The sequence below is a fragment of the Furipterus horrens genome, unplaced genomic scaffold (assembly GCF_987537825.1).
Source record: "Furipterus horrens unplaced genomic scaffold, mFurHor1.1.pri manual_scaffold_8, whole genome shotgun sequence".
NCBI lineage: Eukaryota > Metazoa > Chordata > Mammalia > Chiroptera > Furipteridae > Furipterus > Furipterus horrens.
In genome coordinates, this window is record NW_028327178.1 from 10697791 (window position 1) to 10716045 (window position 18255).

Consider the following 18255-nt stretch of genomic DNA (forward strand, 5'->3'; position numbering starts at 1 on the left):
GTAATTGGTTAAGTGTGAGCCTTTCAACCTTGTTCTTTTCCAAATTTGTTTTGGCTGTGGGTCCCTTGCATTTCTGTATGAATTTTATCATCAGCTTGTTAATTTGTGCCACAAAATCCAGCCAGGAACTGCATTGAATCTATAGACCAATTTGGGCAACACTGCCACCTTAACAACGTTGTCTTCCAATCCGTGAACAAAGATGTCTTCCCATTTATTTTGATCATCTTTAATTTATTTAAAATGTTTTGTAGTTTTATTCATCTCGATGATACTGTCAGTGGGATGTTTTTGAAAACTCAATTTCAGAACGTTCGTTGCTAGTACAGAAATAAAACTGGAGAGTCATCACATTAAGGACCATGTTGTTTCCAAACACCTTGCCCACTGATACACTACAGGCTGGAAAAACCACGCTAGACAAAAGGACTTGCCTCAAGATCGGGACTGAAATACATTACTGTGGGTGACTTAGCTCGAGAAGTCTGATTACTGAATACCGTGGAGTCTGGCAGGATGGCTTCTCCCAAGAGAAAGCCAACAGATGCAAGAATGACGGCAGAAATCCTGACTACGGGGATTGCAGAGTGAGCCAAGAATGATAAATCAGATGTTGGAGCTTGCCTTTCAATATGTGACCACAATTTCAGATGATGCAAAAATTTATTCAAGCCATGCTAAGAAAGCCACTGTTGATGTGCGACTAGCAATTCAGTGTCGTGCTGACTAGTCCTCTACCTCTTCTTCCCCAAGAGATTAAAAGATACTGCAAGGCAAAGAAATCAAACCCCTTTGTCACTGATCAAGCCACATTTCAGGCCCTAGACTGCCACCTGATAGATACTGCTTGACTGCTCCGAAGTATAGACCAAAGTCTTTACAAAAAAGGCGTCTACTTCTGTGGGAAGAATAACAGTTCTGTGGTTAAGTGCTGATTCAGTTTCTAGCAGACCAAGTACTCCCACACTTGGCACACCAACTCCACGAACCATGTCAGTTTCAACTCAAGCAGGGACTCCAATGTCCTGCACAGGGCAAAGGTTTACAGTACAAATGCCCACTTTGCAGTCACAGCTGTTCAAGCATTCCTGCGTCAGCAGTTCAGAATGTCCGTATTACTCCATCATTATTTGGGTCCAAAAACATCTTATTACCACTAACATGATGTCAACGCAAAAATACTGCCAATGAATCACCGAAAGCATCGCAAAGAAAACGTGACAATAATGATGACTAAGATAATTTGTAATCTAGCCCTGACTCCACTGTACTGAAATAAAATATATGTGCTGGATGTTTTCAGTTGTGTTTAAAAATATTAGTATTTAATGAGTAAATACAGTTACCATAGTTTTTGTGATGCCATATTTTCTTTAATAGAATTCAGGGTTTTTCATCAGCTTTTTTTTTTTTCCATCAGTTTTTAAGTGTAAAAAGTAAAGTTATCATTCATCAAATAAATAAAACTGATTTCTGTAAATTGATCTTTTATCTATTCTGTAACCTGTTGAACTCATTTGTTTTTAAATGAATTCCTTAGGACTTTCTACATAATGAGATAATGAGACATATCATCTGTAAATAGTTTTACTTCTTTTCCAGTATGGTCATCTTTTATTTTTTCTCTTGCTTAGTTGCTACGGTTGGAACCTCAAGTGCAACACTGAATAGAAGTGGTGAGAGAGGACACTGTTGTTTTCTTCCTGATCTTAGGAGGAAAGTATTCAGCGTTCAGTCTGTTGCCATTAAATGTGATGCTATCTGTGGGTTTTTTATAGATGTCCTTGATCATGTTGAGGAAGTTCCCTTTTATTCCCAGTTTGTTGAGGACTTTTATCATGAAAGGGTGCTGAATTTTAACAAATGCTTTTTCTTCATCTATCAAGACAATCCTCTTGTCATTTCGTCCTTTATGAACATAGTATAATCATTATTCATGACTCTAAATTCGTGAATTTGCCAGTTTGTGATCCCAGAATCAATACCTGCAAGCACTTTTATGACCATTCACAGACATGTGCAGACTTGTGAAGATTTTGATCTCCCTGATGTGCATGCTCTCAGGTGAGGTTGAACAAGCCAGTACCCTGTTGTTTCTGCTCTCCTCTGGAGATGACCAGAGGATGGAGAAGCCAGGGCACAGGGCAGTGAGTGCAGAAGCTCTGGCTCCGGGGCCAGCTGGACAGGTTTGAATCCCAACACTTCCCCCAGGAGCCATGACTCCATATTCTCTAATTCAGTTTTGGTGACTTTATGGAATATGACTACTATGAACGGAATCATTTGCATATTATATTGATTTTGGGAGGTTAAACTGACCTTGAATTCCAGGGATAAATCTCACTTGGTCATGGTGTATAATCCTTTTTATATGTTGCTAGATTCAATTTGCTAGTATTTTGTTGATTTTAAAATCTATACTCATAACAGACATTGGCCTGCAGTTTTCCTGTGATGTCTTTGTCTGGTTCTGTATCAGGGAGATACTGGCCTCAGCTGAAGTGTTGGGAAGTGTTTTCTGATCTTCTATTTGTGGGGAGCATTTGCAAAGGACTGGTGTTAATTTTTAAATGTTTAGTAAAATACAGCGGTGAAGCCATCTGGGCCTGAGGTTTTCCTTGTGGAATGTTTAAAAATTACAAATTCAAATTTTTCTTTGTTACTGACAGCTGCCTTTTGAACTTGCTTTTGGGTAGATCCAAAGGCGGTAAGATGATTCCTAAGGTGAGTAAAATTCCATAAGAAAATATATGTTATCAAGGAAGACAGGTCCAATGTCTGTAAGATTCAGACAGGCAGAGACCAAGATTACGCCGGCAGCACAGTTATTCTCTTACGCTGCCGCCCAGCTTTAACACAGACATTTTGTCACTGCTCATATGCTTTCGTGACCTTAGATCAAAAAATTTCAGCTTGTTCTACATCAAATTTATATATAAACCTCTTAACTGACATTTGTAGCAAAGTCTTACAATCACAAATTCAAGCCTGTACATTTCCAGCTAATGGACAGATACATGTATTTACAGAGCTGTCTTTAAATCCATCTGCAACGTGACGCCTGCCTCAGGACCCGTCAGGAGGGCAGCGTGTAGCAGTCATCACGGGAACAGAGACTTGGAGGTCTTAGTGCCAGCTCCAACTTCAACAAGATCCTGTGATTTGTTCCTCCTGCTGATAAAATCTGGTTAAGCCTGACGATCACAAAGATTTTTTTTCTGATTCTAAAAATACAATGATTTATTCTACAGTAATGCCATTCCCACTGCTCTCACTTCAGAGAGGGCAAAGTGAAAGTATTTTTGTTATATACAAATGAACATATATACATCCATACCTCACTCTTACGGAGCCAATCAGCCAACTCCCAAAGCCTTAACAGAGGAAGGACGAGGAAGTCTGTGGTTCACTAACATAAGTCCGGCCCCTCAAAGTGCTGAGCACGCATGGGACGGCTGTTATTAATTTTCTTTCTCTACATGCCCGTATGTGCTTTTTCACAATTCCTCACTTTATGTAAGTACTGTTGCATCTGAGGCATCTAGTAATTCTAACTTTCCAAAACAAGGAGGTCACTTCTCAGAAATCCTGAGCCCATCAGAGAAGTTGAATGGTATTTCATCAGTTGTCTCGACTGGCACGTTACTCCTCCCAAACTGACACGAGGAATGGTGTGTGTGACTCGAGATAAAGGCGTCGGCAGTCCGGCTGCAAGGACAGCAATCTGATGGCGTGACGCTACTAGAACTACCAAGCTGCGAAGGGTAAGCGCCCAGGAAGGAGTCTTGGGAAGAATGGTAACGTCCGGCGGAGGAGGGTGCAGAGCTCTGGTAGGGGCCGTCGCACATCACGCAGGTCTGAAAGCAAGTCTTCCTCCCTAACCCCCGATGGATGTCTAGTTTAGCAATGAGAGGTTTCCCAACGTTCACCTCCTGCTTGTCCTCCACGGTATCTTCCAATCCCGAGTACTGATAGGATAAACATACTGTGAAGGTTAGCTGCTCCTGGAAAGGAAAAGGAGTAAGGTTTGACATCTTTTCAACCAGGAGAGCATATGCATCTTAAAATATCATTCACACAAGTATGGAAAAAAATAATGATGAAGATCCACTCGCACGCCCCCTTTCTGGGTTCCAAACCCTTACGGCGTCCTGTACGCCTGCCCTGCCCCGAGAAAGGCCGGCTGTCGTCTTCCTTTTCCCTCAGTCCATAGCTTGCATTACTCTAATTCTAGTGCTTACTATTGAAAGTAGCCAAAATCACAGAGGTGTGGTATGATACTCTTGATGAAGAGTGAAAAGGTATTCTCCAAGCCGTGGGGCTTCAGAAGCTTTCCCTCCCTTATTATTAGAGATAGGGAATGATCCTTTCACGAGACATTAATCTGGCTTTACACCCAAGTCAGAAGGTTGGCTGTTTTTAAAACACTGTGAAATAAGAAACCACAATCGTAGGTGGTATAACTGCATCAGATACGGGCTGATTTTCAAAGATAAATGGAGAATGTAGATTAGTTACGAACAGGGTGACAAACAGGTTTGTGTCTGTTTGTCCTTCTGCAACTGTCAGTAGCGCCCACTTCATTCCCCAAGTTTCAGCTAACACATTCTACGGTCATGCAGCTATAAATAAATGAAAAACTCAGGCTTGGAAGGATATGCTTTTATGAGAAAGCTCAACCATGTAGAGGTAGTTTCTGATTTATAAATTAACAAGAAATAGAAAAAAAAAAAACCAACCAAAACAAATTTCAATTTAATTTGCTATTTGTTTTGTAGAAAGTCATAGAACTAGGAAATGATTATTTGAAAATTCTGAGATATTTAAAAGCAGACTATGCTCTACGTCTGTAACTTTTCAACAACATGGAGGGTAATCACATACACTTTCATGCAAAAACCCTCAGGCCATCGTCAAAACCAGACTCTAATATGAAAAGGGTCACTGCTGAGACTCACTGTCCCTCAGTTACCTCCACCTGAATTTCATACTCAATGGAGTAGCACATCCTAGCACAAGGTTCACATACCAAAATAAAAGTCCGATTTCTTAAAGGTCTCCATTAATTATAAACAGGAAAAGTAGTAACTAACCTTTAATTTTTGCAGTGAACTGAGTCTAGTATACAGGCAATGCTTGGGAAGCTCCTTTGATACTAAATAGCTGCCAGTTTCTTCCGGTGTCCCTTTATTTGCATCTTTTGGATCAATATCTAGGTCCTGTGAAAATCAATAAATGTTGTTAATGACATCAGTGGAAGTCACAACATCGTCTATGACATTAAACATTTTAATGGGTCTTGCTCTCTCATGAATATTGGCCTAATTAGGGAATCATTTATCCAGGACTAAAGAAACAATAAAAACAACATTCTAGTAATAACAGGAATTTTAAATTCTGCACTGGTACATTTAAAAAGTTAGCTCTGAAAAGACAGTTACTTTCAAACTATCCCTAGAAACATTTCTTAACCTACTCAAGAATCCTTTTAAGTTCGAGCCCCACGTAGTGACTCTCCTTCCTCATTCACACTTTTGGAAAGGTGCGGAAGGACTTATATGATTTGTACATTTAAGAAGAATAAATGGACATGCCAAAGGCTGCCCTTCCTTTTTCCTTTTTTGAGAGCCAACCCCGGCCAAGGGCAGATCTGCTCTGTTCCTCCAGAGAAGCCCTTCAGCTCTGCGCTGCCCAACGCACAGGGAGCCCTGAGTAGGAAAGAAAAGTACTGTTCATCGGCTTCTTCTGGCCAACACACAAAACATATCATATCTAAATGCTTGGAAAGAACAGAACTGGATTTCTGTTCTTCCAATATACTACCATAACTTGACAAAAAAGACTTGTAATAACTCATATTCGAATGAACAGTTTTTAAATGGAAATTATTCTTGACATAAACTTAGCACACATTTTATTCCTTCCCATTTGATATCCTACTTAGGGAATGGAAAATTCCTGAGTGTACTTTAGACGTTTCTAAATTTGACAAATTCAAGGTATGCTGGCAATTAGTTAGCTTTCAAATAACACAACCATTGTTGCTAAAATACAAGTATTTATATGTTATATATGTATACATATTTCTTTTATATTTACCAACAACTTTAAGTTTTACAAAATGTAGATTTTAATAAGTGAGGATATGTCATTAGATTTTACATTAAAAAAAAGAGAGACTTACAAGTGGAAAATCAGTAACGTAGGCATCGCACATTATTATATCGGGTGGTTTGTGGACTATACTTGTGTAGATTATCATGACGTTGGAAAACTCGGCTGCAAATCCTAATTGAATCTGTACACCACATGGAAAGTTAAGACACATACTTTCTGGAAGTTCTGAGAAAGAGCAATAAGAATAAGTTATAAATAAGTATTTAAAGAGTGAACTTTTCAGAGTAAATAGCAAACAAATATTCCTTATAGGGCAAAATACAGTTAGAACATTTTCTTTTGCTTAAAAATGTTTATATAACATATGCAAGGGGACTCCAAAAACCCCAGAATTCTCTCTGGAGGGTCCCTTCTACAGGCTTCCTCTGCGAGGTGAACGTCCTAGGAACCCATCTGTGTCAGCGTGCCAGAGGTGGTGGCTGTGAGAGGCTGCGTTTGGCTTCAGTGAAGTTTTCTTGAAGATTCAACGTGTTTCCCCATTTCATGATGGGTGACATAATGAGCGCACCTGCCCACACTGTGAGCAGTGGTGAGCAGTTTTTGACCGAAAATGGCATGACCCCCATATCCTACCCTCTGTATTGACCTGATCTTGTCTCAGAACTTTGTTTCCCAGATTAAAAAAAAAAAAAAGAGTGCTCAAAGGAAAACGTTTTGTAGATGCAGAAGAGGTGAAACAAAAAAGGCAGATGAACTAAAAGGCATCAAAATCAATGAGTTCAAAAACTGCTTTGAGCAGTGGAAAACAATGTCTCAGTAGGGGTATTGCATTAAATGAAGAGTACTTTAAATGTGACTGAAGTTTAAACATTTAAGAATAAATACACAATTTTTAATAAATAGTTCTCTTAGGTCATATTGTTTGAAAACACATACACACACACACACACACACACACAGTTAAAAAAAGAGAAAGCAAAGCAAAGGTCCAAAATACTGTTGGTCAAGCAAATAAAAAGAACCCTATGTTTCTTATCCCTTCATATATAACATTTTTAAAGTTGAAATAAAAAGTATACATATAATTGTAAATGTATTTTTCCTGTTGCCACAATTTTCATGAAAATAGTTTTTGATAAAGCATAATGTCACTCAGTGGTTTGTTACCTCTAATGACTCTGTTAGGGGAGAAACTCCCAGAAACTCGGTTCTTGCCCGCGCAGTAAAGAATTACAGCTCAGCAAGCATAGTTTATTAGTGCTGAGTTCTAATAGGAAAGCAAAAGCAAAGGTGGAAAAGCAAGGGTGGCCAGAAGAGTCCTTTTTTCTGAGGACTTATATAGCTGGCGGGGTGAGAGTGAAGAAGTTACATTTTGATTGACAGGTAAAGATGCTGCCAGCTTTCCTGGGGAGATGTGACGACCCAAATATAGGTATGTGTGAAGGTCGGGTAGCCTGAATCCTTATCTTGCTCCAGACTATCTGTCCATTTTGCATATGTTACAGGGGGCCGGCAATTAACCAAAGCTGTTTTATGGGTTTTTTCCTCTGGGCACTGGAGACCGCCTCCCCTTTACCCTTCCAGGTCTTGGGATGAATGCAGTCTCAAGGTTTTCCTTTTCCCAGCTCGTGGAGATGACACACCCGGCTTCCAAGGGCTGCCCCCTGCACCAGCAGGTGTACCTGTGTTGTCTGGAATGCCCGGCAGCCTTATCGGAGCAGGCTCAGGACCACTGGGTCAGTGGGTGAGACAAGTCTTCCTCTGCCTTTAGGTGCCTGGATTAAGTTCTTTGTTAGACTGCAATGCTGAGGGCCCTGCCTTGGTTTCTCCGCATTCTACTGAAACAACCCTGCTACTGCTGAATCTATATTTCTGGGTTTTATTGTTTTTCTATCACAGGCAATATTTCTTACATATACTTAATGCTTTAGCATTGTTGGATATAGCTATTTGATGGTTCCTCACAATTGTGACAGTTTTCCATTTATACAGAATATAACTATACTAGTTTCTCTGTAATATTTCCACAAGGTAATATTAATTTTCAAAAAAATTGCCTGTATGATGGGGTTAAAAAATCTATGCCATCATAGATTTAATTTTCTATAATTATTATTTTAGTTTGTCATTTTCTATATTTCTTAATTATTAATAAATTCTCAACCATGTGAACTGTTGAATTTACATCCTTTGATTATTAATTAAGGGGAGGTCTTAATGTTTTGTTTCACTATTTTGCATGAGCTCTTTATTACAAAAAATTATCTACCTATCAAACTTGTTATAAATACCTTCTTTTTGACCTTTCAGTTTCATTTTATAAAGAGGTTTTGTTTACTGTTGATCTTTACCACTTTAATTTTGTTATTACTGATTAGAGATTTTTTAAAGAAAAAAGAATCAATTTTAATTACTTATCTAATTATCTGGAATGCCAAGATAGTATCTTTATGGCATTTTACATTTTAATGTGCTTTAATATATTAATTTATTAAAAGTTATCTTTTCATATATTATAAAAAAGACATATAAGAGTTCAACAAAAAACAATTATTTCCAATTATCCATAATGAGGGATTTACAGCACAGATATTTGAGACTAACAGAAAGTCTAAAATCTTTACTCCAGTCAATTCATTATTTATTTATTTATTTATTCTTCTTCAGGGGTATTTTATTTTTTTCTTTTCTTTTTAAAAATAATTCACTTTTACTGTATTTTTTCATTGGCATTTATACCCCCTGTGCGCTCGTCCTTAGTCAATAATTTAAACTGGCTTTTTTACGAACTCCACAGAATTATCAAAAGTAATGAAGTTACAGATATGAATCCCATCCCACCTCCTTTTCTCTTCACCAGCCCACTGAGTCAAGTGTCAGAGACAAAATGCTCAGTAACATTTATGGGCAGACAGTGCTTGCTGACCACCACGCCTGTCTCTTTACACGTGTGATCTCACTCAATATCAACAACCCCGTCAGTAAGCGCTATTTCTTCTCCCCATTTTATAGATAACATGCTTATCAGGTTTAGCAGAACCCAGGCCTGTCTGATTTTTGAAACAGAATAATTAACAGCTCACATATAGGACAATCTAAAGGACTGTGTATTAGATAAGTTGAAAGTTATTTTTAAATGATATTTTAATTTTACCAATGGTAAAAATGAGTTAAATCATCTACTCTTTCCAACACCAAATAAATCAGTGTAATGTCTGTAATTGAAACATTTGTTGAGCTTTGAGTTTGCCGACCAGGCTAAACTGTTTGCAGTGCCAAACTGGGAGGGAAGCCGCATACTCGGGGGGAAAACGCACTTCACGACCGGACGTGAGCCCGCGAGCCGAGCAGCGCGCGGAGAGCAGACGGAGCGTACCGTGCGCCTTGGCCCACTGCAGGTTCCGCACCAGCGACTCGGCAGAATGCGCTGTTCCTTGCACGGGGTCAGTTAGGGCTCTCTTTTCAGATAAGCTACTTCGAATCTCTAGAGCCTGCTTGCCTTTGGTAAGATGACATTTACCCATATCTAAAAGAGAAAAAGTAAATATTATTTTTAAGACCATAATCCTTTTATGACATTTTAAACACTCAGGCCAAGAACTCTCCTATAAATCAGGTTCTAGCCTCCATTTCACTTATTCACTCAACAAATATTTACTAAGCACCTAAATGTGTCAGGAATAGTTCCAAGTGCTAGGGACGTGGCAGGGAGCAAACAGATAAAAACACGACGTAGCTCACTTCCAAAGGGCTCTCTCTAGCTTTTATTTTCTATAATTCTGACAATGAATCCTAATATCCTAAGCCTTGAAATTCACAAAGAGCTGAAAAGTGTATTTCTCACTGAAAGGGTAGGCATGATGGTTTTATGTTTATACTTTTGAGAAACAGATTCAGTTAGTAAACACATGACTATACATCTGTGAGAAAGTTAAAGTACTTGTCTTTACCACAGATTTCTTTATTTTTAAAAAAGGAAATTAGGTGTTAAAACCACCAGCGGGCCTGGAGCTCCGCCGCCCCCACACCTGAGCGTTCTGAGGCGCTGTTCACACTCCCACGCACGGTCTGCAGGTACCGATGAATAGTGTGCGCCCAGGTTTTACATTTAACACCAATGTTATGGTACATACATGCTTGGTGTGTCTCATATGTGGGTGAACTGGTGCTTTTTATTGAGTTTTTAAAATAGTTAGATTATACTTAGAATATAAAATTAGAATAAAACCGTTTAGAATCTCTGAAGCACCTTCACAGATCTCCGTTTGAAAATAACTGACAGTCCAAAGGCTTTAATTATGTATTTTTTTAGCAGCAGAAACTTTTCCTCAAGTAAGAGCTTAAATAGAAGCCAATATGCAAACCAGGCAAAAGCAGAACTGCTCTGGGGGCAGGAGGTCAGGTCAGTCCCCACTGTCTATGAGAGAGGGCAAGTGGTTAAGTGACCCAGATGAAAGACCTGCTCTCCTAAACACACAACAAACAACGTGACTCACAGCCGTTAGTGAAACTCTCAGACACCCGATCCTCAGGCTGCCATCTCTGGGACATCTATGAAACACCAGTAACTTGTATGCAAAAGAAGTGCCTTCTTTTTCATATGGCTTATACAATGGTATTTCCAAAACTACGTGTCTATGGATGAGATTGTTATGTATTCAGCTCCTGACCTGAGCACAGCAGTGCACCAGGCTGGCAGGGAAGGGGATGGCAGGAAATGGGAGACGTGACATTAGACCTCTAGGGTCATGTCCTTAAAGCAAAAATTTAAAACCACTAAGTTCGTCAAGAAAAAAGTGAACCCAGTTTTTTTCCACCAGGGCCTCAAAATTTCTGTCATGTTTCATCCGTCTGATCCTGAGAAGAAAGGCTGGTTAAATGACTTTGCAAACAAGCCGACGGGCAATAGCAGGCACCAGGCTTAGAAACAAGGTGAAGAGTTCTGCTGATCACCCTTCCTTTACCATCACGTTTGGGGTCAGCTTGTAGTTCAAGTGACACTGCTCAGGTGGCATGGAGCGAAGTCAAGAGCGAAGGGAGGAACGAAACAGCAGTGTTGCTGAACATCATATTAACTTTATTTTATAAAATAAGTATGAATTCCAAACCTGCACAATAGCAGGAATAAAATAATTATGGCACAGAGAGCCCCAAGTAGCTTTCCCTTTATTTTACCTTCTGCAACTTCATCCAGCAACACAGTAATTTTCTTGTCTTCTAATAATCTGTCTTTTAAAAACTTCATGAAGATCCCATTTGCCAATCCAGAATGCTGGATTTCAAAAGCTTCTGCTCCTTGACACCTTAAAAAGAGCAAAGCAGAGACACACAAAAATTGAAGCGCCAATACTTGCCACATGGGGCTTCCACAAGTACTGACGAGCCCTCTCTGCCTGCCCGCTTCTGCCTGACGCTCTAATGAAAAAGTTCATCTTTACGCAGGAACTACATGCGTCAGTGCTTAGTAAAAGGAAGGTGCCATGATATGAGGTGCTAAAGTCAATTATTTAAAATTTGCTATCGAGAATATCACGGAGGCAAATTAATGCCTATTTATGCATATTTCTAGGCTTCTAATCTACAATAAAAAAATTAATGAAGATTAAAGGAATCTTGAACATAAAGGTTTCTGCCTGGCCAGGTGCCTCAGCTGGTTGGAGCATCATCCTATGCACCAGAAAAGGTTGCAGGTTCAGTCCTCAGTCAGGGCACACACATATGCACGTTGAGGATTTGACTCCTGGTAGGGGAGTATACAGGAGGCAACCGATCAATGTTTCTCTCTCACACTGATGTTTTTCTCCCCCCAGCATCCCTCCGGCTTCCTCTATTTCTAAAAATCAATAAAAACGTATCCTCAGGTGAGGATTAGGTTTCTTACGTGGCGTATCCAAACACAATGTTGGCAGTGACTTTCAGTGCATCTAAGATCGGAATGGTATCATCGTAGTCATTCCTATTTAAAAGGTAGGAGGGGAGAAGGCCAGATACAAATATAAAAAGTTAAAAACCATTGGAAAAAAGAGTGCAAGAAATAATGTAATAAAAATATGATATAACTCTATTCTATTACACATAATTTAAAATTATGGGTTCAAAATGCCTTTATCAAATCACCTACATATTTACCAAAAAAAAAAAAAAAAAAAAAAATCCAGGGCATCTACACTGTTGAGACAGTAGATAGTCACATCTTTTCTCTTGTGAGGATTAAATCTGGAGTTACATTTGAACTCTGGCATTGGATTTTGGCTAAATGCTGAGCAAGCAAAAAAAAAGGTACATCTGAGAGGAATAATCGTTGGTCCCATTCCTTAGTCACACAGAGGCGCACAGGTGGGATCTGGGTCAGCTCCACTTCGTGGATCTGCAGCATCAGGACTGACCAGAGCGACAGAGGCCCCAAGGCTACGGGCGCTGTTTCTGTGGCTGTGTGGACAAATCAGTCAGTGGTTGTTGGAGGCGTCTGAGGAGCGGCACCTTCCGTAGTTGGAGTAAACACCCAGCCCCTTTAGTTCTTTACTTCTGTTCCACAGCAAGCAGGACAAAGTTAAAATAATCCAATATACACAGAGAATGTATTTTCCTCCAGGTTTCTTCTTGATCAGCTCCAATCTATGCTCTACAGTTCACACACGGAATCTTAGCATTTGCAGGTTTGCCTTACATGTCATTTGCCAAAGCTGATATTTAACCCCAACAAGCTTTACTGAGTAAAGACGAGACAGCTTACCTCTTCCTACACATATCCAGCAAGAACACGTTGAGTCCAGTTTCTTTCTCTTGCATCAATTTCAGTATATTTTGCACACACAGACAGTTTTCAGATCTGTATGGATTTGGAGCATCCACAGGGACCATAAAGCTGTTTCCAAAGTTTTCATAACCATGTCCCGCATAATATAATAATCCTGACGAGGACGAAAAGGGCCAAAAGTTAGTTTTTAAACATTTGATATTTTTAGAGGGACAGAAACATCAACTTGTTGTTCCACTTATTTATGCATTCATTTCTTGATTCCTGTATGTGCCCTGACCGGGGATCAAAGGCATGACCTTTGCACATCTGGATGATGCTTTAAACCATCTGAGCTACTGGCAAGAGCAAAAGTTAATTCTAAGTTGCACTCTGAACATGTATGTAGTACTCTTAAAAAAAAATAAGACTTTTATTTTCTTCAAGTTAATGCAAACTTATTTAAGAGATTTCCAGTTATAAATACAGTCAATGTTAACTAAATGTGCATTGACAATTATTTTGGCAACAGTGTTCATTTTCATACTGTATTTTAAACCATATCATGATGTTGTCCTGAAGAGTATTTTAATTCATAAACATAATGCATTTATAACCAACGGTGTAATGTGGAATGCAACTTATCTTTATGTATATAAAAAGAAAAAGGGTAAGGACTTGTTTGCTGACTCATTGGTCTCCTCCATGAGACCAGGAGTTCCTTCAGGGTGGGGCAGTCTACAATTATCTGTGTATTGCTGGAACACAGCAGGAGCTCAGTATTTCATAGATGAACAAATATGCACAATTTAGATGAAAAGCAAGTACAATATCACGCATAAGAAATTCCATAGGCATTTCAATATAATTATTAAGGGTTACAATAATATGAATGTAGCTTTTTCTAAACAAAGAAGGGAAATCTGAGTTCATGAATTATTTTTTTGTTGTTATGAGACATAAATATCATTAATTTTTCATCTAGAATCTCCTGAATTAGTAATCTAAAATTAGAGTTAGTTTCAGTAGTCAATACAGTATTCTCTCACTTATCGCAGGTATTACGTTCCAGACGCCCCCGCGAAGTAGGAACCTTACATTTATTCTAAACTCTTAAACTGACGTAACTTTAACAACATATGTATGCCGTACCACAAAATCCTGCAATATAGCGAAATATCCGCAATAATTAAATATAATATTTTTAAAAATCCCATGATACAGTGAGGCCGCGATAAGTGAACCGCGGTATAGCGAGGGACCACTGTAGATGAGCCATTTTCTTTTTTAAGATTTTACTTATTTATTTTTAGAGAGAGGGGAAAGGAGGGAGAAGAAGAGGGAGAGAAACATTGACGTGGGAGATACACCGACTGCTTCCCTCTCACACGCCCCCAACTGGGGACCTGGCCCGCAACCCAGGCCTGTGCCCTGTCCAGGAATCGAACCAGAGACCTTTTGGCTCACAGGCCACACCAGCCAGGGCGAGCCATTATTTCTTTACTGAGAAATGATACTATGAAAACTGCACCAAACAACTCAAGATTTTCTTGAAGTTTTGTTTTAGCTGTAAAAAAAAAACTAACAAAAATATCAGCATGGGTTTCCTTATAAAAATGCTTGAGAGAAATATTTGTGAAGACCTATCTCCTGAGCTTAAGTCTCTAGAGCCCACTGGTTTTGTCCTCTTAGAAGTCTGGAATGAAACTTCTTTACATGGTATTCTAAAGTAAATAGTGAAAGGCTTTTAGATAGGAACCAACAACAACAAAAATGCCAATCCTTGGTGGTTTTTGTAGCTATAGGCCCAACTCCTAGCAGAGAGTGCGGCTTTCAACACAAAAACAAAAGATTCATTTGGTCCCAGAATGCAGGATCCAGGTCTTCTACTTTTATTAAAATGACAAAAGTGATTCTTTCATCTGTAACATTTGAGGTAAAAAATGACAAAATGAACACACACATTTATTCAGTGTGGGTATAATTCATATCTCATGTGTGCCCTGAATATAATCATGTAAGCACCGCAGAAAATTAAAGAGAAGATAAAGTTCTTGTCCCCAAGGTTCTTGCAACTTAAGTTGTTAAACAACAAAGAAAATCAGTGTATGATTAATACTGCAGTTCCGTGATCAGGGCAACCCCGTGTGACATGAGTGAGGCGCAGAGAGGAGGACCAGTGTGAGGGAAGCATAACGGATGGTCATGGGGAAAGGGTATGATTTGCTAAGGCAGAGGGAGAGCGAGGGACGTCACAGGCGAGGAGAACAGGAGCAAACAAGGCTTGGACCTGGAACAAGGGCTTACAGGAAGAGGACCAGACTGGCAAGGAACTAAATTATGGCAGCTGAACATAAAAGCGCACAGATAGGGAGCATTCTGAAAATCATGACAAAGGGAGTGGATTTAATTCACTAAGCAATGAAGATCAAGGTAAGTGAAAAGATAACCTACAGAATAGGAGAAAGTATTTGCAAATCATAGACCTACAAGGACAACTTACATCCAGAACAAATAAAAGACTCTTCTTTTCAACAATTAAAAGGACAAATACCCCAATCAAAAATCGGCAAAGGATTTGGACAAACGTTTCTCCAAAGAGGATATATGAATGGGAAATAAGCACAAGAAGAAATGTCAACATTATTAGCCAACAGGAAAATGCAAAACAGAACCAGGATACCACTTTGTACTTACTAGGATGGCTACAATAAAAAAGACAGTAACAAGTGTTGACAAGAAACTGGGAACCTCATTTATTTCTGGCGAGAGTATACAATAGTACAGGTGCTTTGGAAAGAAGAGGCAGTTCCTCAAAAAGTTAAACATAGAAGTGTCATATGACGCAGCAATTCCACTCCAAGAGAACTCGAAACACATGCCCACAGCCCACACAAGAATGTGTACGTGAACATTCATAGCAGCATCGCTCATAATATCCAAAAAGGGGAAACAGTCCGAACGGCCATCTTCTGATGAGAGGAGAAACAAAATGTGGTGCATATCCACATAATGGAAGATTATTCAGCCACAAAAACAATGCTATCACATGGATGAATGCTGAAAACATTCTATTATGCTAAGTGAAAGAAGCCGGATCCAAAAGGCCACAGATGGAATGATAACATTTCCATGAAATGCCTCATTTAGGCAAATCCTTCGAGACAGAAAGGAGATGTGTTGTTGCCAGAGGCTTGGGGTAAGGAGGAATGGGGAGTGACTGCTGACGGATACGGGGTTTCCTTTTGGGATGATGAAAACATTCTGGAATTAGGTGACTAATGCACAACTTTGTGAATACACAAAAAACCAATGAATTGTACACTTTAAAAGAGTAAAATTTATACTCCTCTATCAAGTACTCAAAATATGAGTCTATTTCCCATCAGTCTCTTTACTGCTTCTAGAGAAAGATGTATTTATTTTTAACCTCCATTATCCTGCTCAAGTTACTCTATCTCCTTTCCATCTACCCAAGTCTTAACCAAACCTCAAAGCTATCTCAAGTTCAGAACCCTCAGCAAGTCATCAGCTGGTGTCTACTTTTCTAACACACTGCCACCTCTCCCTACTTTAAAATCTTCCAGCAGCAGGCACTCTCGGACACTTCATCACGTACTGGCTTTTACGGATGTTTTTACAGTTCTATGTATGATATATTTAATTTCTCTTATAAAAAAGGATGACAATAAAGACATCAATCTTACAGCATTTTCATAGTTTTCAAAGTACCTTCATATACATGATCTGACTTTAATCCACGACTTCTTTAAATGATTTCTATCTCTATGAGAAAATTAAATTTAAAAAGATTAAAGGATTTGCTTACAATAATATATCTCATAGGCATTTAGGCTCCATATACAGCATTTTTTTAGCTCATTACATAAAGGGACTTACAATTTGGGAGTGTATATCATGTTCTTTATATTCGAGATGCCTCTCAATACCTAGCATACTCCGTATCTGGGCTATGGATAGAACAGAAACCTACAGAAAGCCTACTGACTGTATTAGATTAACAATGCAAATTGATCAGGACACGGATCTGACTTCCAGTGGAAATGGTACCTTTTCTACAACTGAAGTCACTTAGAGGCAGCCACACAGAGAGCCTGGGTTAACACGTGTGGCTCTAACGAGACCCGACTTGGGAAAAGCAGCAGCATCAGGCAGCAGTTTAGCCTCCGGGGTCCAGGGAGGGCTAAGTGTAGCCCGTTACCTCAGTGCCATGTGCGCAGCTGTGCAGTCACTGAAATTAAGGCACTTACAGCAAAATACCTTTTCTCTGCCCCAAAATGATTTATGAAAAGTGTAAGCATTTTTCATCAAAGTCTACATCCAAATTATACTGCAGGAGATGAAGCTTTTTTATGTAAAATAAACTAGACCAAATCATTGCATTTTAAAAATTCCCTCTCTAGTACTGCTTATTATTTTAATTAACTACCGCATTACTCAAGGACAGAAAGACAACAGAGATATCTTTTTAAATGACAAAGAATTTAATGTGGGTAGAAATATAATCCTATAAATTAGGTCTTTAAAGAACTTTATTTCTTGGGAATATGATTTCCAAGAATATGGTTTGTCACAAATACTTATTTTCATCTCCAGAGGAAGTAATTGTTTAAATGTCAGACTTTCTCCCTTGAGCTAAACTGCAGTGCCCCAAGCCCAGTTCTCTGATCACAAGATCCCCTGCGACCCCCACCGTCACTGTGGACTCACGCAGCTCTTGCTGGGTCCCAGGCCCTGATCAGAGACAGTGCTGTATTTACATTTTACCCGTGTAATCCTCATAGGTGGCACCTCATTACAGGTAGGTAATACGATCACCCCTGCCCTTTACAGATGTAAAACCAGGGACACCGAGAGGTTTAATAGCTCTCATCCAAAGTCACGCAACTAATAAGGGACAGAATCAGAACTTGTATGCACACCAGATTAACTCTATTATACTGCCTCTGTATAGCCTACTGCTGGCTTTCTAGTTAACTTGACTCAGAAAATAGAAAACGTCAGTGTACTGGTTTCTCACGGCTTCACACTACCACTGAAAAACCCCTTCTTTTATTTTCCCAAGTGAAATCTTAGGCGGAACCTTAATACAGAAAAGACATCAAAGCTGGTGTCTCTAACTGAAGCCTGACGTAGAATGCTACCCAATTCACACCCCCCATCTAAACATCAAGGGAAACTTGAGTTCGGGAGATTACGATAATAATAGCTACAATATTTTGAGCACTCCTAGCGTGCCAGGTATAGAGATCATTTGCTCTTATTTATGCTGTAACCACCTCATTCCGTTAGCCTATGCATTCTGTAAGCCCTTTTTGGTTTAGAAAGTGAAATACCGTGGTCGCAGCCCCACAGCTAGGAAGCAGGAAAGCCCGAGTGCT

At 39.3% G+C, this 18255-nt stretch overlaps 1 protein-coding gene and 1 pseudogene across 2 annotated transcripts in view; one reads left to right on the plus strand and one right to left on the minus strand.

The window, feature by feature from the left end:
• The first annotated feature begins 507 nt into the window (after positions 1-507).
• Positions 508-1249, plus strand: LOC150002512 (transcription initiation factor TFIID subunit 9-like; annotated as a pseudogene).
• A 1664-nt stretch (positions 1250-2913) lies between these two features.
• The window catches only part of MALT1 (MALT1 paracaspase), a 47699-nt gene continuing 32357 nt past the window's right edge, over positions 2914-18255 (minus strand). For both annotated transcript variants that reach the window (XM_090285438.1, XM_090285437.1), the window contains 7 exons: positions 12851-13028; positions 11999-12073; positions 11293-11420; positions 9494-9643; positions 6185-6342; positions 5094-5219; positions 2914-4004 (listed from right to left, as the gene is read on the minus strand). In XM_090285438.1, the coding sequence (XP_090141564.1) occupies positions 3573-4004; positions 5094-5219; positions 6185-6342; positions 9494-9643; positions 11293-11420; positions 11999-12073; positions 12851-13028 (1247 nt within the window). In that variant the 3' untranslated portion in view covers positions 2914-3572. The remainder of the gene's footprint in view (positions 4005-5093; positions 5220-6184; positions 6343-9493; positions 9644-11292; positions 11421-11998; positions 12074-12850; positions 13029-18255) is intronic.